Below are 25,982 nucleotides of genomic sequence, written 5' to 3' on the forward strand. Positions count from 1 at the left end.
AAGCTGAAAAAGAGGGAGTGTGATAATATTTTAAAACAAATGTAATTTTTATTCATACGGAAACATAATCATTCATTTTTCAAAGGATTCTCGGTGTTGGAGTAAAAGAAGCCTATCTCATGTTGCTTTAAACCCTTGCACATGCATCTCAACGTGAGAGAGACCAGTGGGGTCAAAACAATCTTCATACTGGCTTACTTAAGTACAGACACAATATATTTAACAGGGGGCACTACTGCTGTTTTCTGTCATGATTTCCTTTCATTAGTGCTATCTCATCTGTGTGCAGATGACATTAGTTGGGTTCATAGTAGGTGTCAATTATTGTGAGTCCATTAACTTCAGGTGAGATAAAGCAGTATGCATGAGTGGAAAGCTGTTCTTTAATCCAAGTACATCCATGCATAAAATAATTTGTACTTACCTTAGTTTGGTCCCTCTCCTCTTTTACCTATTTTCTTTTTCCTAAAAAACAAAGATACCCTAATTCTGTATAAATAAACTTGGCTAGAAAGAAATCTGTGACATAGTTAATAGTTTTTCATCCATGCTGCGTGAAACACAAACTGGCTTTTCTTCTGGAAGGGGCATGATAGGAGAACGTGAGTCTTTACTGTTATAGGAAAAAAGCAGCTCAGCAGTGTGCTCTCTTTTAGAATCAGACTTACTGAAAAATGTACTGCTAGCAAAATACCATCACACAGGCAATGAAAGATCTGAGAATACTTTTCCAGCCCCTAAATGATCAATTGTGTGTGTGTTTAATTGGTCAGCGAGGTAGAGCTTTTAGCTTGAAAAGTTTTGACAGAGGTGTTCTAACAACTTCCATGGAGCACTGTAAAGATGAACATTCTTTCTAATGCCTTTGTGGGCTGCAGATTGCTACTTGCTGAATGAAAATGAAAACATTTTCACTCGCACAGAACAGAGAATTTCATCACATTCATATATCTTGAATAAGCTGCTGAAAAGGAAGTTATTTACTGGAATTCAGAAAGAAATTTCTCAAGTTCTTACGGCAATAATAGGCCCTCTCTCTTTGATGCATCACTCAGCAGGTGTCAGGGCGGTAAATGAGGGCCTAAAATTTTGTCATGGAGGTCTTACTGCTAAATTATTGTTTTTTTTAAGAGTTGTAACTAGTCATTTGTGTTGAATCAGAGAAAGAAATTTGTTGAGAGTGTAGAATGTGATTCTATAGAGGAAAAAAGTGAAGCAGTAAATAGCCAATACATCATACTTCCCAAACAAAAAGCAGCATATAAAAAAGATCAAGGTTTATTATGCCTCACTTACTATCAAAGAAAAATGTACTGGCAGATGTGGTGTTAGCAAATTCATGGTGCACTGTTCACTGTTCCACAGCAGATGAATGACTGTCATTGACAGACTGGTCAGATGAACTAGAACAGTATAGCATTTATCTTTTGCAGATCAAGGATTCACCTGCTTGTGTTTCCAAGACAAATTTGAATGCTGGAATAAAGTTTTACGGGAAATGGCACACCTTTATTGTCAATAGCAGGCAAATGAGGAGTGGAGCGGCAGAAGGCAAGCTGAAGTATTATCATACTTAATATTTTAGAGAAAAAACGCATGGAATTTTTATGAGTCACTCATACTTTTAAGAGCAAGATTGAGCAATTCTCATTGTTCTCTACCGAGCGATGAGGCCAAATGATTTTTCAAAACTTATTTAATGGAACAAAATCATTTCACTGCTCAGTGTATCCTGGGGTGTGTTCCATGGACTCAGCAATAGGACTGGAAAATTACCACAAATTCCTTCTTTACCATTTTTTCCATTTTCTTGCTGGATTAGTATGAGATATTTTTCTTTATAGTACAGCTCTGTATGTGCCTTTGGAGGACTTTTCTCAGTTTGAGAATGTTTTTGAAACCCACTGCTTGTTTTTGTACATTAGAGAAGAACCTACCCACACTGTTAGAAAGTATGTTGTGTTTTGGTTTTTTTTTCCCTTCTTGGATGAAACTGCACATTTTTAGTAGAGAAGGAATACCACAGCAAAGCATGAATGCAGCGGTGAGGCTTGTGTTTCATTTGCAAATCATTAAATTACTGATAATCCTGTTCAAATACTGATTCTAATTTGTACTTATCAGATATAGAAGGCCATGTCTTTTTAATATATGTTGTCATGTCTCTGATAAAATGGAGTTAAGAATAATGACAGAACCAGAAACATCTGGGGAATGGAAGCAAAAAAGCTAGGTGTCAGATAGCAATCAGTGGCTCACTTATGGCAATTATACTTCGGAAACGCAAGTAGTTCCTGTGATATAATTTGCAGATGATCAGGCTGGTGATGGGAGTCTGCTGCTTCCCTTAGGCAGCAGGGAGATGTCTGTGCAGATGTATGTCCCAGAAATGCAACACTTCCAGGAGAAGCTGTCAGATCCCTGAGGTCCCACCCACTTGGGATGAGATAGAGGAGGGCACATGCCCCGTGGCAATGCCATCCATTATTACGGTCCATGCTGCAGAGAAATGAGCAAGCTGGGACAGGATGCAGCAGGAACTGTGCATCATGGAGAAGTTCTCCTTCCAGTCAGTGTGAGTTTCCTGGCTCAGTCTTCAACACCTCTCCTATGATTTACTCTGTTTTGCCAGCTCTGTCCTTTCTCATTTGTACAAATTTACTTTTTTTGTCATTTCAACTTAGCCCATTTTCTTTCTATATGTTTTCTGGTATTGTCAATTTAGTGATTTTTGCTCTTCTTCCTTCCAGATCATGTCAGCTAATTACATTCCTGTATTTCTTCTGCCTCCATTGAGCTAACACTGCTTCTGTGCAGCAATTCATCTTTACCCATCCCCCTCCTCTCCATCCCTCCATTATTATTTATTAATGGATTGCACAAGTCTTCACCAAGAACCCTGACTTATCTTAAAGGCATTCAATAATTAAGCCTTGCAATGAGCCTATGATGGATTCAATTATATTGTCTATTTACCAGATGGCTAACCAAGAACAGACAGAAGTTAGGTAAATTGCCCTGGGTTAAAAGTTGGGGAAAGGCAGCACTGGGAATAGAACCCAGAGTTGATTGAGTTTTGTTGCCAAAAGCTTGTAGTACTACAAAGTACATCCACCAGCTGCTGGCAAATAATCGTGCTGGCCCAGAATTGTCCTGTTCTAGCTTAGAGTTTAAGATCTATTATTGAATAGGTTTTCAAACTCTGGCCTTGCCCTTTTCTTTCCTAAAGGGACCTTAAAGACTACTGAACTTTTAAAGACAAAATAAAAATCTGCCTGTACTTTCAGGTTAATTCCTGTGCTAGTGCTCTAGATTAATAAGGTCACTCCATACCTGGGTGTTTTATTCTAATGTGCATATTAAGAGGAGCACCATGTCAAGAAGAGAGGGTCCTTGTCTGTCTGTCTGTCAGCCTATCAATCTATCTACCTATCTCAGTGTGAGCCAGACAGCCTGTCCATTGCATCAAAAAGCCAGGCTAGATTTGTTAGCTGTGCTACCATCTGGACTACATACTGAATTCTCTGTCACCATTAAACAGATGAATCACACTTTGTAAATAGTGACTTTAGGGTTTTATGCTAGAGCTACTTGCTTTGTGAGGCTGGCACGCTCCTGAGAAGTCCTTGTAAGACTAGGGGTCTCCATGTCTGTGTACATCTCCTTATCACATCTGAACCAGTTCAGTATACAGAATATTGAAGAGAATATCATCCTTAGAATATTACAGATTATAGGTTGCCAGCAGGTTTATGGGAGCACTGGCACAGCTCCTTAACTATTTTTGTGAAACATTTTAGGGTTGTCTTTAGCCTTGTATGAGTGATGGTTGCACTGTAGACTCATGAACTTTTCATGATCAATTAATGCACTGTGATCTTTAAATCTCATTTTACTGTAGAAATTATTTGTACATTAATTCACAGCATCATTGCTAAGAATAATTCTGATGATGGACAAAAGTACTTGCCTTTCTGCTGCCAGAGCTGCAGGCCAAGGCGTGTTGTCCTCTACAAGGATGGTCCCATCTCCAGCCATCACATTCCCGCTCTTGTTCTAAGCTGAACCATGCCTGGGAGGGAGAGCTGGTGTGCAAACTTCTTTTATAGTTTAGTTATATTTAGTATTATAGTTATAATAATGGAGAAATGCTCTTTGGTTGTTGTGCCTTCTTATTTCATGTGCCTGCCCTGGAATGTCTGTGAGTTGTTTTCAGGTATGAACACTGAGAGCAGTAGTCAGCAGGTGTCTGGCAACCTTAGCATGTTTCCAAATACTCAGGAATTACTGCTTTCTGGCCCTCTTGCAGTGGCAATGGCTGTAGCATTTTGCATAAATTCAGTGGAGCTGTAGAAGACCTTTTGGGGCCATTTGAGGTTTTGGCTTGAGCAAGATAGAATGCTGTAATGTAGATTTCTATTTCGCGGAGAAAAAGAAAAGCCCATCCATGTGAAATTGTGCTCATTACAGAGGAAGATAAATTCCTGTCTGTCAAGCAAATGGCCAGCCTTTAGAACTGTTCAGGCTTCCACATCAATTAGCAGAGAAAAACAACACCTGTGTACACTAATTATTTCTTTAATTGAAGGTTTTCAGATACAGAGTCTACTTTTATCAATAGAACACCAGAAAAATTCCATTGTCATCAGTGGAATAAATCCTGATTTACACTGGTGTGTGATAGAGTAAATTAGGTGAACAGTGTGTTATGGAGCAAAGCAGCAGTGTTGTGACAGCTCTAACTTGTAAATATATACTTTATATACTTACATGATCAATGCCCCTTTAAACAGTGTTTGATTTAAATTGAGTGGTTTTGTTTCATGTCTTTGTCTCATGTTTGTTGACTTTTTACTATCCTTACATCTGTCAAAAGCATTTTGATGCTATAAATAAGAGCAGGGATTAAATACATTCTTTGTGACAAGCAATGTGCAGTGTATTCACTTCTTTCTTCTCAAAGATATATTATTCTTTTCATTATTTTGAATCTGCACTGTTCCATTATTCTGAAGATCAGTAGGAGTACATCTGAAAGTTATGAAAAAAATGGTCTGTCTGTGAATACACACACACACACATATATTCTACTTGTGACATATATGATTGGATCTAAAAATATCTACAGCCATACAGGCCGCAACTTCAAGGAAGCTGCAGACTGGTGTGTGTTTTTTTGAGCTTTTATTGTTATTTACTTGGTGGTCTCCATATAGAGCTGTGATAAAAAGCACTCTGTTATGATTGAACTGCATGTGTTTAATAGGATGACTCAGTCAGACTTGAAGCATTCCTTCTGGCAGAAGTGCTAGGTATCGGATGGTCACCATGCATTGGTTGTACCTCCTGTGCCCAAACACTTGAGGGGTTGTGTCCTAATTCCCAATGCAGCTACGCATTCTGCAGCAGGTCTGATGTTCTGGCAGGGTGTGCTTTGAGTTATGCAGATAATGGCTAAACCTTGCAGGTATGAGGTAACTTCAGTGAAACTGTGTCTGTTTGCATTAAAGAAAAGCTTCACCCATGATGTGCATTACACCCATCGATGCTTTCTGAAAATCTGACCTTGTCACTCAGTGGTGCACAGTACAGTAGGAATTCACTTTAAATCAAGTCAGGATTACACACAGGAGGAAAAATCACAGACAGTTAGGTATACATTTTAGTTGCATATAGCAGACATTATTATCTATTTTAAAGTTGTGTATTTTCATGGGGTACCATGTTAGCCCAGTGATTTGCAGGCAGGAGAATGTAGAAGATTCCTTCCCTGCTGCTTTGTGGCTTGTAGAAGCCCAGTGGCTGTGAGGTCTAGTCCAGCCTCAGCCAATTTTATTTTGCATTTGTCTTCATTACTGAGCATGCTTCACGTTCTCTTCTTCAGCTCAGCTTCATTTTTTTTCACTTTCTGTATCAGGAAACTGGACTAAGTCAGCTCAGCTGGCAGCGGGATTCAGACTTTTATTAAGCCAGAAATCATCTCACTCAGTAATCTGAAAAGATAGTGAGAATTTGTGCGTTTGGCAGGATAGTAGTTTTTAATTACTGTGGATTTCTCATCTTCTGTATTTCCCCACAGTTCAGTATCTGGTTGTGAACTTGCAACACGAGTGTCAAACTCCCCTCTAGTGGTTGCTCTACAAAGAGGACAGACATTAATTTAGCTTGATGACAAGTACTTAACTCCGGACTGAATAAGATGACAATTTGTGTGAGATTCTGATGATTGTACGTGGCAGATTTTTTATTTTTCCTTTTGCTTTCTCCCTCTTTTTAATGATTTAGTTGCTTCACATGTTGAAATGCTGTAATTAAAACATGAATCATTGTAAAAGCAAACAAATAAACAAAAACAAACAAGCAAAAAGAACTGTAGCACTTACGCTCTGCAAAATGCAAATGTGCCACCTATTGGCGATGGCTTTGCACTTCTTGATGCTCTTCCCAACAGGTCAGAGGCAATGTCACAACGAGCAATGCCATTTGTACTGCCCAACAGAGGGGCTCTGTATGTGGCTCTGCGCAGAGCTGTGTTAATGCAGTACGAGTGCTGTGATAATATAAAAGCAAGAACTGAGCAATAAGTGTGAAATACAGAACTGAGTGTTAAAAATGTGCAAAGAATAGAGTGATTCATTAAGTGTCATTAAGATTAAAGAGTTCCATTTCTTGTTAACAGAGTTCTCAGCAGCAGATTGTGAAACCAGAAATATACTCTGCAAGGCAGAAGTTTTTTGCTATGTGTGAAGAAGAAAGATATGGTGAACTTGTATGTTTCTCAGCCATCTGAGCTGCAAATTTGCACCTTTACAATCCTCTCTGAGAATCTGTTAATAACTTTTTGGAAGCTATTCTGCTGGAGTCTTATAAGACAGAAAGATTGGACCCTGCCTGCACTGGGTCTGCAGACGAAAGGAAAAAGCCTCGGGACGTTTGACTTTGCAAACTCCTTGTGAGGGTTTTATTTCCCAGCTCCCAGAAGGAGCCTCCATCCAGTCTTTGTGTGTGTTCAGAGCAGTATTTCTGGTTGTTGTTTTGCACAGGTACCTCTGGTCATCTCCAAGTTACATTTGTGCATGCAGAAGTGAAGGCTATATTTTAAAACTGTCATTCTTCTAATATAATTTTCTTATGTTTTATTGAGCACTTAATTTTGCCTGTTTGCCAGGATAATGTTAGGTCACTGCCTGTGGTACAGTATCGCATATACTTTTCTTATTTAGCCGAGAACATTTTAATGACAGTGTTGCTAATTTCCTCACTCTTTAAAAAAAAGAAAAGGCTATTTGGTAACGATTTTTGCAGCACGCTTTTGCTCATAATCTTGCTGTTTCCCCTGCGCTTAGCTTTGGTTGGTGTTTTATTGTTTGTTTTTCTTTTGCATGGCTCAGCTTAGTGAAAGGATGGAGTCAACCTTGCCTGGCTGCAATAAGCTAAGCACTGGTGTGTGACATTAAATGTACACACCAGAATGTAAGATGCCAATGAAAACAAACCCAGTTTTGTACAGATGAGGTAATGATGATAGCTAGCATACAGCAGGCGTGGTTAAAATACACCATCATCCAATACTCAGCTAATAAGACTAAAAATACTGTTTTTCTTCAAACTTGAAATTTGTCAGAATAACAAAACTGAGCAACTTAGATAGAACTTGGAAGGAAAAACTAGGAAAGGACATTTGAAAATATGAGGTGTGTTGTTAAAGCCATAGATTGTAAAGAGATAGCTGTGTCAGATCCTTTTAAAAATAATATGCCTTCATCTTATGTCTTAATGTAAGGCTGACTTTTGTAGCAGATGTTCTGGGAGCGCTCCCTCCCTTACGCAATGACAGAAGCCATACCAGTGCTCCTAGAGAGGTTTACCTTTCAGAATTGACAAGTGTTAAAAGAAAAGAGGGGTGAGAACAGGTTTATAATCTACATCGCAGATATGTGGGAAAGGGTTTTAAAATACACTGTGTAAGGGAGAGGAGAAAAATCAGACACATTAAATAAAATCTGTATAAATAGTAACAGTGAAGTCATACAATGATCTTCAGCAAAATAAACCCTACCAAAGCAGGCCGTAAGCACTGAGAGCCTATTTCTTATGGGATGCAGTGATAAAGAAATTACATACTTATTTGAGAGGAACATAAATAAAGATTAATAGGTTAATGAGTTATTTTCCTTTCATTACTATACTATTGTACTTTATTATAATTGCTTTGCACTCATTTAATTAAATTTGAACTAGGGCCAACACAAGATAATTTGTTTTCCCTGTACTAAACAATGAGTATGCAGATTGGAAGTACTGAAGCAGTAATCAGCCCTCTGTTTGCAACACTTTTCTACTCTGAGTAGACATTATAATTGATAATTTGATTGTTGCAGCACTCCGTGCAATATATTTTAAAGCAACATTAACATAATGGAAATTATGTTGTGTGCCTAATCCGAGCTTTTTACTGTGTAAGTATACGAATCCCATTCTGTAATGAATTAGGGCACTATCCACTAAACGTTGATACAACCTTTATGTGCATCGTTTTGGAATAGAGTTATCTGCTTCTAGTCTCCATTCAGTGCCTTCCCTATCAAGTTATATGGCTTAAATTATACACAAAAAGAGGAAGTCACAAGCTAAAACAGCTAAGCATTTCAGTAAAACTAGATTTATTTTGACATATTTCTTTCATTACAGTAAAACAGTCTTTGTGTAGTCCCTCTGTAATTCTTGCATTATTTTAAGGAAAGGTTTTTGTCCAGCTCATTAGAATTTCTTTCCATTCTCCCTTTTCAGCTGCTGAAACTTGGTAGCAATTGATATCAAAATAGTGAGAAGCGATGTGACTCAGCTATCAAGGCAGGACTTTTCAGTGCCCGTTATACAAACAAAATTTCTGCAGGCTCTTAGGTTTTCTTTATTGATATTTTAAAATACATTGGAGTCATTTAAGAAACAGCGACTATAATCTGTGCATGTTCCACGTGGAAAAAAAAGGGAAGGCTGGGATTTAGTTTGGCCTTCCCTTTATCCTAAGAACATGCCTAAGAGGCACCATGCACCATTTCCTGTTCCCACCAGCACTTGTAGTGGAGTTAGCTTCCACGTGTCATAGCCAAAGGAAATCCTGGGAGCTCAGGGACAGTCCTGAGCAGTTGTGTGTGCCCTTGGCAGTCACCAAGGTTACACTGCCCTTCAAGTTTTGGGCTGTGAAAAAAAGAAGTGGAAAAACAAAGTGAAGTGAGATGGCTTATAAAACTCTGTAAACAGTGAACTTTTGTTTTCTGACAGAATAAGAGTGGTTTTTGCTTGTGGAAATGTTTGAGTCACCTCACTTAATATTTGCCTATTTACTTTTATGGACTGAAGTGTCCTGTACTAAAAAGGTGAGCTGTGGTTTTGCAAAATAAATTCTGCTTGTTTGAAAAAAGCATTGTAGAGGAGAGCATTTTACTATCCTTTAGGACTGAGCTTGCGAAGCCTGCTCTGATCTTTCTTTGGAGAGGAATTTTACTGTAAAAGTATCACCATTAGTATTTGGGAGAAGTTGTACTGAGGTTAAAGGTGTGCCTTGGTTTGATTGGAGAACGCTTCCAGAGACCAAGGCTGCCTGCATGGGCAGGGAATATGGCTGACAGGCTTGGCTTTTCACATTTGTGTTTTGGTTCTAGTGTGGCACTCTTTTTCATTTTGCTGATGATTATTTAACATTATTAGAAAGCCCGTTGGGTGAGGAGAGATGCCAGTGGTCTCCTTGAGCAGAGAGGAAATTAGAAGCAGGGCAGAAGTCACCTGTGAGTTTCTCAGAGATGGAGAAAGGAGGCTGTGGGGTAGCTGGAAGATGGGTCATCCATCATTCAGTCTGCAGCCTGGGGAGTGGCAGGCTGTTCCCCACCACAGAAGAATTTGCTGCCATGGGTTATGCCTTCAGAAAAACTAGTTTCTATATCTTGAGTAGAAAGTGGTTCATAAGTGCTCTTTTTTTTAATCTAAAGCCACTGCTATCAGCCCACAAGGAAAATCTAGGGAGTTTTCTGTTTTCCATTTATCGTACTTTTCAATTGATTGGTCAGTGGTGTGTATCTTTTTTGTAGTTTCTTTATTCCCTCTCTTTCAGACTTGGAATATCACTGTCTGAAATCCCGAGGGTAACATTATAGATTTCTTTTTCTTTCACACAGAGACCTTTAAACACACAGTGTACCTGAATTGTCATTCCATCTAGCTTTAATTCAGTCTGGGTGTGTAGCCTAAATCACAGACTGAATACTGCAATATTGCTTCTTTACCCAATTTAAAAGAATAGACTAAAAGGAACAATCCTCTTCATAGGTGTGCATAAGAAACATAGTATGACTGGAGATGTAAGAACAGAAGAGTATCTTGATATGAAGTGTTATAACTGAGTTAGATTTATACTTACATCAAAAATTGCATGAAGAAAGAAAAGTACAAGGATCATGGAAGGGTATATATGGAAAAATTGAATTGGAGGTATTCAAAGCTGAAGTTTTGTAGCTGGAGAATTACACCTGCCATCCAGCAAAGATACTTATTTGGGAGAAATAAAAGAGCAGTTGAGACTGTTGAAGTCCATGTGTCAATCATCTCTAAGATAAAACTGGTGGGGAAGATTGAAAGATTAGAGAACAAAGTGAAGAGTGTAAGCAAAAGGTACAAAATAAGTTTGTGTAAAGGGCTAAGATAAAAGACTTTCTGAATACAAAAGAAATGAGGTTTCCGGATAAAGCAGTAGAGTTTTAGACATAGCAAAGGTAACCTACTCACAGAAATATATTTTTCAAGTGTTAAACATTCTGACTCAGTTTTCACAATGAAGATAAGGATAATACAAATAAAGGAGACACAGGAACAGAAAAAAGAATAAGGAATTAATATAGTTTCTGTATACTGACAAAATCCAGGACTTTAAAGATCAACAGAGATTTCTGGGAGAAGTTATAACACGTAGGGGGAAACAGAGATGCTGAACAGGTCATGGGAAACTGTGGCTGGCTGGAAAAGCCTGATGATTTGAAGTATGGTCAAAGACTTTTAATTCCTGGCTGATTTTAAGTCATGGCAGATGTTTCAGATAGTCTGTAGTTACAACGGAATAGTTACACCTCCTCAGTTTTGCACATAGCAGTTTCCATTGCCCTCATGTACTATGTGCTTTTTCCTTCTTTGCTGTGGAGGGAGAAGGGCACCACGTGGCAGCTGGGTTGAGGTAGGTGCAGAGGGGTACTGATGGAGAGGGCACACTCATTCCATAGCAGTGGAAATAGCTAATGGTAAGTTTAACACGTAGAGAAAAGAAGTAACCTGTCAAAGCAAGACCTTCCAGTGATATGCATTCCATCCCAAATTCTTCTATTGTAAATACAGAAAAATAGATCAGACATAGAGTTTCTGTACAGGAAATTTTTGGACTGTATGAACTGCTAACTAAGATTCATCATCATACTGTCCCATGGAGTCTTCTGCATAGTAGGTATGTGTAAATCCTCCTTAGAAGGAGAGAACACAAAGATATACAGTGATGTTTTTTTAGATGAGTGATTTTCAGAAGCTGACTTCAAAATCTGAAAAAAACACATAGAACAGCACTTAGAACAACAGAAACAACCATAAGCTCACAATCAACTAAAGAAAGTGTCAAATATGTTCTCGGAGACCATACAAAGTAATGGGCAGAAGGCTGAAGGGTTCTCAACTGCAGTGAAAACAAGGAGTGAAGAATCAGGGCAAATTGTGAAATGCAGATATAGAGGCTTCATAGAGGTCAGTGTCAGTGGGAGATGACAGTGCTGCAGTAATGCTCAAGAGACCAGTCTGTAGTTTTAAAGAGAAAAAGAAGCAAAGTTTTGTATGAACAGACAAGGTTCCAAGCGGAAACTAGTATGGTAAAAGGTCAGAGAGACCTTAGTTACTTGTTAATGTTAGAGGAAGCGGGTCTGTAGAAGAGAGAGATGAAAGGTCGTCTGGTAGAGTCAGAGATAATCCTGAAATGCTACTGGGCTAGTTAAACTCTTCTGAGATGCAAGAACAAGGGAGCATGAGCTAAGAAAGCCAGCTGTTATCTTTGGAAATAATTATGAACTTTTTTTTTTCTTAATTTATTTTGCTGCAGAGCCATATTTTAAGAATTAAAAAGAGAAAAGAAGAGGGAAAAACCTTGAAATAGAGATTTTAATTCAAAGGCATTCATAATTCTGGACATTGTCACTGGATGTTTCTGCATCAAATTCCCCAGTGTTGTGTGGTAAGAGAATATAACAATTGTTTAACTGAATATATTTGTGTGTCTACCGTTTACCCTGTTTGAAAACATTTGTAGTAGAAGGGATTATGTGACGTCTGGGTCATCAGAGTATTTATGTGTCCTTTTAAAATTATATTTTAAGTTACACATCTGTGCAGACAAATGCACAAATGCACGTGCCCACTAAAACACAGTGTAGGAATTTGTGCCTTTTGTGGCCCTGATGAAAAATTGTGAGAGTGCTTCAGAGCTGGGTGCTGCTCCCTGAGAGCTCCCTGCTGAAACAGCAGTTCCTCTTCCCTGCAGCCCTTGTTCTGTTTGGCAGCACAGCCCTTGGTGGAAAAGTGCTAACTGAGATGGGAAGCAGAAAGGGAGAAATGTTAATTTTATAAGAGGGAGGCAGACTGCAGTTAAAATGGTAAAATGGAGGATTCTATCTGTAGGTGCCACAGGCTGATGTACTTGAATGACTGAAGCTCAAGTATCATGCAAGACCACTTCTGCTCACCCAAAGATGACTGTCTGCATTGAAGCTGTCAGCAGAGGTCCCTGTGGTCTACCAAAACCTGGATCTTCCATTTTTCTTATCTTTGAGGATATGAAGACAGGCAAAACTGTAAGTTGATACCAAATGATTACACGCACTGAAAAGTGGAGAGTAGCATGTCATTGTAAGGGTGACTGACTGTTGAATTGCTTTACTGTGATCCAGCAGTTCTTGGAGCAAAGAACTGAAGCATTGGAAGTTCCATATGAACATGAGGGAGAACTTCTTTACTTTGAGGGTGACAGCACTAGAACACTCTGCCCAGGGAAGTTGTGGAGTCTCCTCTGGAGATATCCAAAACCTGCCTGGATGCTTTCCTGTGTAACCTGCTGCAGGGATCTGCTGCTTTAGCAAAAGGGTTGGGCTGGATGATCTCCAGAGGTCCCTTCCAACCCCTCCAGTTCTGTGATTTTGTGAATCCAGCCTGATGAACTAAATAACCTTGAAAGGATGCACTGCTTGCAGCGCTAACCCAGGGATGTGGCTTTTAGAGGCACATCCAGGACCACTTTAAATTGGGTTGCTCAGCCAGCGATGCAGCCACTGTAGCACAGAGCCAGCACAGGGCAAGCTGTTTACCCAGTTTTTCAGCCATGGAACAACATTCACATCAGTGAATGCAGTGAAGACATACTCAGAATAAGAATGTGATTTATTCTTTCAATGTGAGAAGCAGCTATATGTTCAACAAAGGCTTTCCTTAGACTAATGGCCAAAGTAGGCCCCAGTGCAGCTCCTCTATAGAATGAGAAGAAAGGATTGTTTGTTGAGGTCCAACTGTCCCCCAAAATAGACTGCTTAGTGGATTCTGTCATGTATGTGTTCTCTGCTCACTTCATTGTCAGGGGTGTTTCCGCAAGCCTGCCATGCACAGCAGAACTGGGGAATTTACTACAGCTGATAGAGCAAATAATTCAAAGTCCTGTCACATCTTGAAAAGAACAGATGAGAACTATAAACCGGTTTAATATATATAAGATATTGTTTACCAGTGGAATACTTGACACTGTGATTTTCTATAAAACCTCTCATTCTCAGGGAGTGGCAGAACATTTAGTGAAGGAGCGTAAGAGCTGTAGGTGCTCAGGTTAGAGCACTGCATTTCAGTGCAGAGTCCGTATATGCTTGTAGTGTTTCATGAAGCTGTGGCCAGCGTGGGCTGTCTCACTGAGCCAGGGGACAATGTCTCTGACACCTTTTTGTCTTTTTGAACCATATGTGTTCTTGTTTACCCTCTCCTTGGTTGAGAACCAAAGGAAGAAAGAAGGAAACTGCTAATTCTTAGCTTTTCCCTAATGCAAGTGATGGTAAGTTTGACACCCTCAAAATGCAAGGCCAGCAACTGGTTGAGCCTCAGTTAGTGCAGGAACTTTGTTCTCCAGAAACGTTTTCTCTGGCAGTGTGTGTCTGCTGTGTGCTTGTATACGAAATGTATGCTCTGCTGTTCCAATGCAGGATACTGCCTTCCTGAGAGCTAAAGAAACCAAGTATTAAAGTACACAATTTATTCTCCTGCGATACCTGACTTTGGGTGAATTTGAAAGGCATTGATGCATCTAATTTGTATAAATAATGCTCCTGAAAATTGCTTCTTTTTAAACTAAGTCTGTAATATCACTCATTTTGGACAATAATCATCTCCAAGCATTTGGAATACTTTTTTTGTTCGCACATCTCTGAGTGTGTGCTGATGACTAGCATTGGTTCTTGGATGTAACATCACTGTGTCTTTCACCTGCCTTAGTATCGTGGTTAGGTTACTGTTACAGAAAGGCCAGGCCACTTTGGTGCATCCCACCAATGCAGTGCAAGAGCATTCAAACGAGTGGGGCTAAAGGTTGAGCTTGCACAACCAGCTTGCACGTCTAAACTGCACATTTAACGTGGTTGTGATGTCTGCACAATTTGCAGTAAGCTTGTCAGAGGGCTTAAAATGTCAGTGATTGCTCTGAATTCAGATGATCAGCTGAAGGAGGCAGCATGAGTCTGGGAAGCTTGAAAGATAGGAAAAATGCCTGTATTCAGCTGTCTCAGGTGAAGCTTGGCTCTAAAGCACATGCTGGAGCACAGCCCAGTCCAGAAGGGGCCAGAATTGCTGAGCCAGATCACGTTGCTCATTTGTGGCATGGAAGAGGATTCTGCTCTTTTCTACTATCTGCCATTTCTAAAGAGGCTGTGCAAGTTTTCCTTTAGATGCAGAAATTTATTTAGGCAGGACCAATATTGTTATTCTTCTATCTGTAAATAATATCAAGATGGGACCAAAGTTATTGGATTTAACTTTAGGAGATCTACTTGGCATGATGAAAATAGCTTCTTATAGCTGCTGTGGTCTTGGAGAATTATTAATTAGCACAGTATCAGTTTTCTGGTAATTGCTTAAATGCAAATTAAATCAAAGTGGAATTGACACCTTTCCTTCTCTGTTGGTTTTATTCGGTTGTTTTTCTAATTTTTCTACTCATTGATTGTTCACGCAGCTCTCAGCTATCAGGGAGATCTTTCTTGAATAAATACATAACAATGTAGTACTTACAATATTATTTTTTTCTCATTTTAAGCCATCATATATTGAAAATGAAATAAAGAAAATGTGGGGGAGCTAACAGACCTTTCCTGTGAGCCCTGAGTTTGTTCTGCCCAGAATAAAATGCTTTTTAGGCTGAATTTCCCCATTTGCTTCAATGAGTAAATTTCGGAACAGATATTAAACACGTACATTTTTAGTTCCTTGCTAGAGAATGTTCATCCAGAGTTTATTCTGAATGGATATACATGAGATTTTATAAGAGATGATCAATTGTTTCTATTTATCCCTCACAAAGGTGACTGCTGATGTCATTAGAAACCAACAAAAAAACTCAGTTTTTCTCAATAGATACTCAAATAAATGCAACTTATAGCCAGCATGGCCTCCTACTATGGGGACTCCATGCCACAGAATTGGAATTTACTGGCTGGGTTCAGCTCAGCAGGCAGGCGTTCTGAGGGGCCTCATGGAGTGCAGTTCAGAAATGTGGGTGGTTTCAGTCTGTGTGGGAAGCTCCAGGTTTGCTGAGAAGACAGTATTCCTAGGGGTCCTACCAGAGGGCAGAGGGCATGGAACAGCTCCTGGGGCAGTGGGCACAGCCCTATGCTGCTGGAGCTCAGGCAGCATTGGGATGGTGCTCTCAGATGTTGGGGTGGGGTTTGGGTGCTCCCAATAAAGATTATGGAGGGTCCCTTCTCACTTGGAATGTTACGGAATGAAGTTGCTCCATGGTATGTAGACCCCCTGCTTTGTTACTCGCGGGAACAATGAGAGGGATGGGAGGAGATGAGATGCTCCTCACCCTGTGGGTGCTGCAGGAGGAGCTGCCCTGCTCAACTCCTGCCCCATCCAAAAGGACAGCCTGCAGAGCTGAGGGCTCTGAATGGCACCAAGGGCCTTGCAGCCTGCTGGTTGGGTGTCCTGGAAAGTGAGAGAAGAAAAAAAAAAAAAGAAGGAAAACAAGTTTTGGAAATATCCCTGTCAAACAATACCTGTCGTGGGCTTTGCTTTCAGTGAGATGCAAATGTGTTATCCTTTCATTTCTGCAGCAGTTCTGAGTTGCATCATTAATAACAGACTTGTTTTAGAGAGTGACAGGATGGGAACCAGCACTGTAATTACACACAGTTCTTTTTGCCACAAAAACAACTGTATGTTCTCATTACCTCCACAGACAAGCAGCGAAACAAATTTCTAACACCTTGCCCTCCATTACAGCTGGACACTGTTGTACAATGACATGAATCATTCAGAAGTGAAAATGTGCCCCTTAGAAACGTTATTCAGTAGACTTTGTACAAAAGGAGATATTTCTGCTTGCCTAATCAAAGGATAATGAAAAAAAAATTGTGGCTTTTTTTTTTTTTGGTAGTAGCTATGGAAGTGCATTGCTTTTTTCTTACAGATCAGACCATCATCGCACAAAGAATTTATGAAAGAAAAATGTTTCCTTGTCTTGGAGTTGGGTAATTAAAACTTTCTTCCTGATCAGTTCACTGAATACCAAAGCAGACATTTACCATCTCTCTTTAGTACCCGGAATTCCAATTTTTTTTCTAATGGAAAAGAAAAAAAACCTGTGTTTTAGGGAACTAACACACTCATGACTTACCTGTGCTCTTTGAAAAAAGCAGTGATAATCTTTAGCATTGCTCTCTTGACTTTGTTTCATCGTGCTTTTTAATGCAAATTTCCTAATCTAACTTGTAAAACATTTAATATTTAGAATATACTCCTTTAAGATCCATCAAAAGAAGCAAAGCTGCATAACAATGCCTGGTGCTGGCGCATTGTGAGCCTGCTACAAAGGAATGAGGTGATTCTTTCTTTCAGGTCACAAGGTCAGGCTTCACTGCATTAATTTTGCTGAGTCTCTTTGTTATTTATAACAAACAAGGTCATTTATTTTCATTTCCTTGTTTCTAATTGCATGCATCTCCTTTGGAGTATGAACTCAGTAAACAGGTGGCTGAAATGCTGGGGAAAATGCTTGAAGCTGTTCCAGAAAAAAGGGCATGTCCCACACTGGTAAAGCAATTTGATGAGTTAGAGATTTAGTCATAGCAGGATGTGCACCTGCTTGAAAGCAAACACGCTTCTCTTTGGCACACACAGATACATGCAAATTAAAAGAGATTATTTCACTCTGAATGGTGGGCTGATATTTGATCAAATTTAACATTTTCTATTTTAAATAAAGCCTTGGTGTATATTAGTGAAACACAATCTCTTTTCAGCTGCTTTTGATTTTTTTTTCCCCCACTTCTCTTTGATGAGTATTACAAATGGATGATATTTCTTCACTAGCTGAGCCTACAAAAAGAGTGTGTCTCCAGAGGAGAACTTTATCAGAGAATCTTTATGATGAGAACCAACTCCATGCTCTGAAAAATGGAATAATGAAAGCTGGGATGTCTGACTGACAAGGAATGAACCGGATCTTAAATTTTTGTTTCTAAAATGAATTCCCACAAATTAAAGATCATTCTGCTGGTGTCTTTTTAACCTAGGAACACCCATGTTTCCATGCAGCCCAGACAGAAACCCTAAATACATACATGGGCAGCTTTTGCATAGGTAGTTTTTGAATTTACATTAGAAAATACAGGCATGGTAAATTTATGGCTGCTTTGTCCTGAAAGATGAGCTATATTATGGCCTACCTTGATTTCAGTGGCAGCTGAGAATATAGCAGGAAGCAGTAATTGTCTGGCATGACTGAGCTTTTGTTGTTGGTAGTTGAAAATGGAACTGGAGCTGAATCCGCAAGGGAAACAGGGAGAGCTTTTTAAGCAAGATCTATTTCCCCAAAGACAGGGGGAGGAGGGGACACCATGCCAGTGTCCATAGGCTCTGCAGAGAGCTCTAGGGTTTATGAAACCCTCTGAGCAAGGAGAGAATGTAGGAGGAAAGCTGGAGAGGTGGACGTGCCATTCCACGGGACAATTGTTTTGTCCATTTTGCAGTACTGGGCATATGGGTGTGTTTGGAGGAGGCTGTGCAGGGTCACGAATCCCCCTGCTCTCCCTGTCATTTGTCTGCAGATTATTTCCGAAGAGTGGGGCAGGGAAGGCAAATTGGTTGTAAGGATTATGCTACAGCTTTCATTGTTTAGGATGCATACTGTAGCCTTTCTATGAGAAGATTACTGTCCTAGGCTTCTCTTTCCATGCATATGAAAATGCACTTTGTAATTTCAGGAAGAAAATACCTTTAGCTGGTGTGTTGGAGGAAGAAAAAAATATTCTATATAGCTAAAAGAAGATAAAAATCCAAAACCTCTCTTTGAGTAAAATATTTGTTTTTTGAATGTAATTATAAATGTCATTGTACATTCCTCCCGACTTCGATACTTATCTCGAAGAGTTCAGTGAAAATAAATTGTTTTCATGAAAGCAGAGAAGCCATTTGATAAACACACTGTCTCAGAAAATTGTTCCTGAAGGAGAGGTCGTTCTCTCACTTTAAAAGAAAGAGAATATGTTTTAGAAAACGAGCGAGGCAGCAGAAATAAACATTTTTGGTTTCAGTCAATTCATTTTAAAAAGCAATGTGTAAATCGCATGGAAAATTCCGCATTGATTATTCTGACTGCTGTAGAACCCTGAAATAAATGGAGTTGAAATGGACTTATATCAAAACATACTGTATTTAGCAGCAACTTGGAGTGTAATTTTACTGCTGCTTTTTAGATTTGGTTTTGTGATCAGATGTTTTATTAAATATTAGCTGTTTGTGGAAACGAGGGCTGATTCTACAAGAATAAGCATGGTATGGTACTATTTGTAAGCTTGGGGAAATAGTCCAGAGAATTGGATTAAATCTATCTTTAGCTTTTCAATGCTGAAAACCCACTGCATTGAAGCATCAGAAGAAAAGCTCAACTCTGTAAACTGAGCTTAAGTCTCCTGAATGAGAGCACAGCAGTTCTGTTTGGAGAAGTCGCAGTCCCTAGATCATACTTCTAGAAATCTGTCTGTTAATTTTTAATGTGATGAATTTATGTATGTGTGTATTACTAAATCCTCAAGTCTTTTGTACCAGTACTTACCAAAAAATGGCTTGTTTTCTGTTACTCAGGTAGAATCTTCCTGTTGTTAATACTGGATTTAATAATAGGCTTGCAGAGGACTGCATTAATTAGACACAAGGAATAACTAACAAGTCCTTTGAAAGATCATTTATTTTCAGTTATTGCACGGATCTGATCTATCCCAGTAAAGTTGTATGTTTACAGCCCTATCAAAGGTGGATAGATAATTTTTTGTTTATCTTCACATGTTCTCTAGCACTAATCACCTTATGGAATCATTAAGACTGGAAAAGACCTCCAAGATCATTTAGTTCAATTACCCACCTACCTGCAAAGTTTCCCCACTAAACCATATCCTGTACCTGTGCTGGTAGAGGGCGACGTTTGTACCATATTGGGGCACTGCCTCATTAGCAAGGAACATGAGAACAGCAGCTTTACATGTGTTGCTTCTTCCCATAGCACAGCAGCGGGGTGGGAAGTGGTAATTGGGAGAGGAAGATGAGAGCAGATGGCCATCCCTGCTAACAAAAGTCAGGGAGATATCCTACACAGGTCAGCTCTTTCTTTCCCAGCAGTGTTGGGGCCCAGCATCTCATTGCACCTCATTTTCACAAGGATGGCAGCCCCTCTATAGTATGTTACTGTATTTTTCAACTAATTGCCTGATAGAACATTGGGTGAAATGAAAACTGAAAAACATGTCTGAGTGAATCTGGTGCAGTGATGAGGATTAAATGTAACCTTTCTCATCAGGAAATACTGTGCACTGCATCTCACTAAGACCTTTCAGATAAGTTTCATTTAAATAATTCTTTAAGTAATTAGGTTTGATTCTACTGCAAGACAAAAGTTTCTTCCTGACAAGTTCCTTAAGACTAATGCAGAGATGTAGAGAAGAATTTGGGTTGCTTTTGATAAGCATTTTTCTTCTGAAAGGTTGCAGGCATTTTTTAAACAGTAGATGCCCCTCTTTTAATAAATCTCTTTGTTTAATATCTGTAAGTATATGAATGTGAAGAGGGCCAGAGGGGAAAATAAACCAAACCAACCATCCAAAAGAACATCCAAAACCACAGTGATGGTGTTATATCAACAGGTAACATAAAACATATCTATAGTCATCTCTAACCAGGCTGTTCCATCTTGCTTTAAAATGGCAGCCGCAGAAGAAAGGTATACCTTGCAATGTTCTCTTAGTTTCAGCCATAGCATTTATTCTGTGATGCTTCTTCTAGAAATGACAGCCTTCTAGTCATTGTTCTCTTAAAGAATTTAATTTTTATAGTACCAGACAGTTCCATTTCTGCTCTCAGTACTGCAGTCAGTTTGTTTTTCAACACGGTCTTTATCTCACAATAGCTGTATACTACTGTGTCAGGATACTGTAGCACTGCAGTCAATAGCAACAGGATATTCATGCTGTCAAAAAGTAATCCTATATTATCCATTACACACAGGTTATTTCGGAGTGTGGTGGAAGACTTTCTTTAAAGCGACAAAGACCCTTTTGCATTAAGACGGAAATAATGCTTCAACTTCGTGGCTGTCTGTGCTTTGTAAACAGCCAATAAATCTAAATGCTTTTTTTGAGGTTGTGAAACACTTAAGGTAAAATGAGATTTCAGTAATGCATAGAAGCGTCGAATCAGGTGCATGTAAATGTCTGAAAAGCTTCAGCATTTTGTTTTTCCGGTTGTCATAAAATCCTGCATTTCTCAACTTCAGCCCAGAAGAAACAGAATTTTAACAAGCCATTAACTTTCATTTTTGTTTATTCTCCCCCGCCCCCAAATCACTCTGTGTTTGTATATTTAAATAATGTCCTTTATTTTTAAGGAATGATTACAAAAATAATTTTTAATATATAATTTGATTTGTAGTTTTCCACACAAAGCAATGGAGACAGAGGAGGCAAAGGACCAGCTGACAGACAGGCAACAAACTCCAGGTCTCCAGGTGACATGGCTGCTCCCATCTCTCCTTTACTACAGGAAACATGGTTAGTGACTAAAAAGTATTTAGCAATCTCTGCCTGAGATACTTGCTGAGAAACAGAGGTATCAATGAATATTTGAGCTTAATTAACGCAAACAAAAGAGGTTTTTTGCTCTTTTGCCTTGTTTATGTAGAGTTCTCCTGCCTATAATATCAGTTGTGAATGCCAGCTGACCCTACACCCTGAGGAGAATGGAATGAATTAATATGCTGTTGTGCTTTTTCTCAGCCAAAAGTTACCACTGCACTTGTTGCTTTGAGAAACAAGTCAAAATATCATTGATTCTCTGCATCTGTACTTGATAAGTAGAATATAGGTCTAATTCACAACCTATTGCAATCACTTAAAGGGATTTCCTGTTGATTCTAAGAGAGATTCTAAGAGAGCTTTCTAAACCAAACCTGGTTGGTGCTATATCTTCTCTCCACCTGTTTTCCTTTCATTTTGTTTTATGTCCCTTCATTCTCTATAGCTGCTCTGATGGGAAGGGCCAGGTGCTGCTCCTTAGCATGTGACATGAGGATGCTGTGGTGTTCCCCCTCCTTTTGCTCCACCTAGTCCATGCAGGAGCTACCAGATGTGGACCAGTTACTTTTGACCTTGAAAGAAAGAGCCTGAACCTATAGCATGGGGTTTACATTACAGACTGGGAGCCTAATGCAGGGCTAATGATAATGCAGTTTGGGAGGTCCATAAAGGTAGCAGTGAGGATTGCTGGATAAAGCAAATAAGCTATAACCTCTGAATGTGTTGTGCTGTCTTGCTGTGTGCTTCTACAGAAAAAAGGGGCATACCAGGCTGGTGTGGAAATCAGTGGCACCTGGAACATTGGTATTTACCAGTGTAAGCAGGTGAGTGCTGCACTGGGCAGCAGTGAGAATTGGTACATATGTACTTTTAACTCTACACATAACTGATTCACTCAAGTCCAATTTCTGCTCTTGCATCAGAAAAGCAGTCTGAGTATCCTTAATGGCTTTTAAAATGGAGTTGTTGATGATGACTCAGAAGAAAGTATAGCTGAAGATGGAACAAAGTCACAGTTTGTGTGTGACTGCCTGAATCATCGTTGCTGGCATTAGGAGGCATACGGTCCACTTTTATTCAAGTTCACTCCAGCTCTATTTGAGTTCTCAGAAAGTCACTATGAAAGTGAGGCTGCCCAGTAACAGAGGAACTACTGGAGTGCCCTGCTTAGAGCAGGTAGATGCTTACTGTCATTCAATCAGCAGGAAACAAGGGCAATGCTTCAAGTTGCAAATACTTGATACTTCCAACTGCTCTGAAAGAAAATGTCGAATTCTAGAACTGGAGTTTCATTGAGGAATCTCAAATTGAATGATTTGAGAGAATTTGCTGGACTCCTTTCAAGTGATATGCACAGAAAGATAAACGTTCTCTGGCTCCTATTCTATCTTTAATGTACTCTAGAGATAAATGCTTCATTCCTAACAACCAGCTCCGACTTCATGTGTATGGATTTAAAGCCTAGCAGAGATTACTCAAGTTTTCTTATTTAATAAACTACATTGAAGAGGTGTCAAGCAAGGAAAACACACACTTGTTAATGTTTTAGATTGTAAAATTCCCTCTGGTGCATTATCACATAAAACATAATATTTTGTTTAAAGAGGAGAAACAAATTAGCACATCTATCCCAGTTTCTCTTCTGTTCTTCAAATCACCCATTAATTTTGCTGCAGTCTTACCAGTTCTGCAAAATGCTGAGTTTTGGCATTGGCAGAGATCCCAGTTTATCGTGGTCAGGAACTGGATTTCTTTTTTCTTCCAAAAATCACCGTATTTCTGTGTCTTAGTTTCCTAAGTGTAAGAACATGCAATATTTCAATGCCTTTCTCTAAGCAATATTTTTGGGGATAAGCATCTTACCTTGCTGGAATTAAAGACAAACTAAGATCTGACTGTTTTTTCCATTTCAATTTCATACTGACTCCCTTCCACATTGAGGAGGACCAGGTGGAGTATGCTGGGATTTTCCAATTTTACTTGTTCTTTTCAGAAGAAACAGGGTTGGAAGCAGCGTGCTTCATTGCAACACTGTCCCATCACTTGCTTCCAAGGCAGCAGCTGCTCTGTATCCTGCCCTGCAGGCCCTGCCCTGTGCTTGGAGCCAGGCTACCCTGGGTTGGGCATGTATATAGCAGGGCACCTCCGCCCTTGCTACCTGGGAGTTGCTTATTCCAGCATGTCCACTTGTTTTGCAGAAACATTTGCCACCTAATGAATAAAGCAAAGCAGAGATTGCTTTGTTAGCCCAAGCTCAACGCTGAAAAGAGTTTGTTGTGCCTATGTGTGACCACTTTTCTGCTGCTGGAGCAATGCTCCAATGCAGTGGTGCATTCTGAAACAGATTCAATACTTGGCTGTCTTTATTTCTAAACAATTGCTTTCTCTAAGGAGCATAAATAATTTTTGCCACAGGTATGGGGTCTGCCTGAGAGAACACTAAGATGTGTGTTCCTCAACCATTCCCCTTGTAGCAACAGCGCAGATTTTTTGCAGTTTTTTCCCTTTGGTTAGGAATGGTTGATGCTGAATGAATATGCAATTGGATTAAGTATTTGGCTGCATGTGCCTGCTTTCTTTTTTGCTTAGGCATTTACCAGTTCACGCACATTTTTCTATAAAGCTAGATTATAAATACTCCATGTAAATACAGAGATATGCCCATGCTATGTTTAATTTTGCTCTGAGAGCAAAACATCACTTTAGAGATCTTTCTTGACTCCAGATTATGACACTTCTGAATCCACACCCCAAAATAAGCATCCCCGATTCTCTGACCTGGTGCTCCCGACGCTAGCAGGAGCCTGCCACAATGTTGTGCTGCAATAAATCTTGCAAGCAACATTTATCTGATTTGAATCAGGAGGATGTTCCCTTACCCATGTTGCCCTTGTTGCCTGCTTTGCCATTTGTTCCCATTTATCTGCACAATGTAGACCTGGTTGTGGTCAGCATTGGGACAGCAGTGCTGCCCTGGACAGCCATCGTCTGCTGGAGCTGCAGCAGTGCAACTGTGCAGTCTTTAGGGGAGATGTTGGGTTGCTGTGCTGAACTTTGCACGGTGGTGGTGGCACATGGCAGATTTGGAGTAAACTGGACACAGCTGTGGGTACATTTTCAGCTGGGTTATAACTGCATGGGACCTGCCCTGGAGCCAAAGGGCCATTCTTTCCCCATCACTGAACTTTTGAAGCCTTGAGTGCAGGGCACGTTTCCATCCTTTTCCTCCTTGCACCAGGCTTGCAGGGCACAAGCTATGCTGCCTTTCTTACTGCTTCCACATTTCTTTCAAGAGTTCTGGAGCAAGATGTACCACACATTGCAGTGGGTACTGCTGCAGTGTGCACGAACAAACGTGGATTATTAGGGGATGTTTTTGGATAGACCTCCCCTGACTCTGGGAGGTCAGGAAGGTTTTTGCAGGGCAGCAGCGTTGAAGTCCCGCTCCCGGCAGCGCGTTAAGGAAAGCCTCCCCCTGCGACCGCCCCCTCCTCGCGAGGCAGCGGTACCGATCGATAAAGTGCAGGGCACGGAGACCAAACGAGGGCAGCGAGTCGGGCCGCGGGGAAAGTTCTTCACCTGCGCCCTCCGAGGAGCGGGGGCAGCCATGGGCCGCCCGAGCCCGGCGAGCAGCGGCGCGGCCCCACACCGGCCGCCGGGGGCGGCAGCGGGCGGGCGGCGGGAGGGGCGGCGGCGGGGAGGGGCGCGGGCCCGGCCGCTCCTCCCGGGGAGCGCTGCCAGCGCGGCGCCGGCTCCTTCGGCACTTCTCGCCCGGCCCGCTCAGCCCTGTTGCACCCACCGCCGCCCCCTCCCGCCCGGCGGGACCGCTGCCGCCCCGCGCCGTGTGCCCCCGCCCCGCACCCGCCCGGGAGGCTGCGGCGCTCCGTCGGTCCGTCCGCGCCGGGCGCGTGGCTCCTTTGTGTACAGCAGCTGCTCCTGAATGCGGAGGCGAAGCCCGTGGCTTGGCACCGAGCTTTTAAAAACCGGCAGCCCTCCTCCCGTCCTGCCTCCCCTCCTGCCGCCGGGCGGACGGTTCCCACCTGGGCTCCGCCGCTCCCCCCCTCCCGTGTACCTGCGCCCGTCGCATCCCCGCGCTGCCCCGACCCCGGGGAAGGCACCTGAAGGTGGATCTATCACAGCTCCCGGCCGGCTCTCCAAGTGCACTTCTGGGACCAAAGCACCGGCATGGATGTAAGATTTTACCCGTCCGCGGCGGGCGGCTCGCTTCCCGGAGACCCTTCCAACCTGGACTTTGCGCAGTGCTTGGGCTACTATAACTACAACAAGGTGATTACCCCCCGAGTTCGGTCGTTCCTCGGGCTGGGGCGGGGGTTGGGGGGGGAAGGTGCAAAGAGGGGCGGTTCGGGGCTCCGTGGAAGCTCCGGAGCTGCGCTCTCTGCTCCCCGGCGGGCGCAACGCCCGGCCCGGCGTGGAACAATGGGCGCTCGGCTGCGCCGCTCCGAAACACGCTCAACTTTTCACGCTGTGGCTCCGCGGGTCGGGGAGAGCCCCACGGGGCTGGAAGGGATGGGGTCGGCGCTGCTCCTCCGCGCGATGCCGGCTCCGTGCCTTTGGGATGGGAGAGAA

At 41.2% G+C, this 25,982-nt stretch overlaps 1 protein-coding gene across 11 annotated transcripts in view; it reads left to right on the forward strand.

Moving 5' to 3' along the window:
• Window positions 1-25,982, forward strand: part of TOX3 (TOX high mobility group box family member 3) — a 116,767-nt gene that overhangs the window by 21,350 nt on the left and 69,435 nt on the right. For 4 of the 11 annotated variants that reach the window (XM_085551803.1, XM_085551806.1, XM_085551805.1 and 1 more), the window contains 2 exons: window positions 12,128-12,259; window positions 12,703-12,875. The exons of 2 other annotated variants lie outside the window; for them this stretch is intronic. In XM_085551803.1, coding sequence (XP_085407929.1) covers window positions 12,726-12,875 — 150 coding nt within the window. In that variant the 5' untranslated portion in view covers window positions 12,128-12,259; window positions 12,703-12,725. Of the gene's footprint in view, window positions 1-12,127; window positions 12,260-12,702; window positions 12,876-21,252; window positions 21,372-25,065; window positions 25,683-25,982 lie in introns of those variants that run through there. 5 more of the 11 variants (XM_085551809.1, XM_085551811.1, XM_085551810.1 and 2 more) reach the window with 4 other exon arrangements.

This window comes from Coturnix japonica, chromosome 6, assembly GCF_054131305.1.
Source record: "Coturnix japonica strain WE chromosome 6, WE-NBRP24, whole genome shotgun sequence".
NCBI classification, from domain to species: domain Eukaryota; kingdom Metazoa; phylum Chordata; class Aves; order Galliformes; family Phasianidae; genus Coturnix; species Coturnix japonica.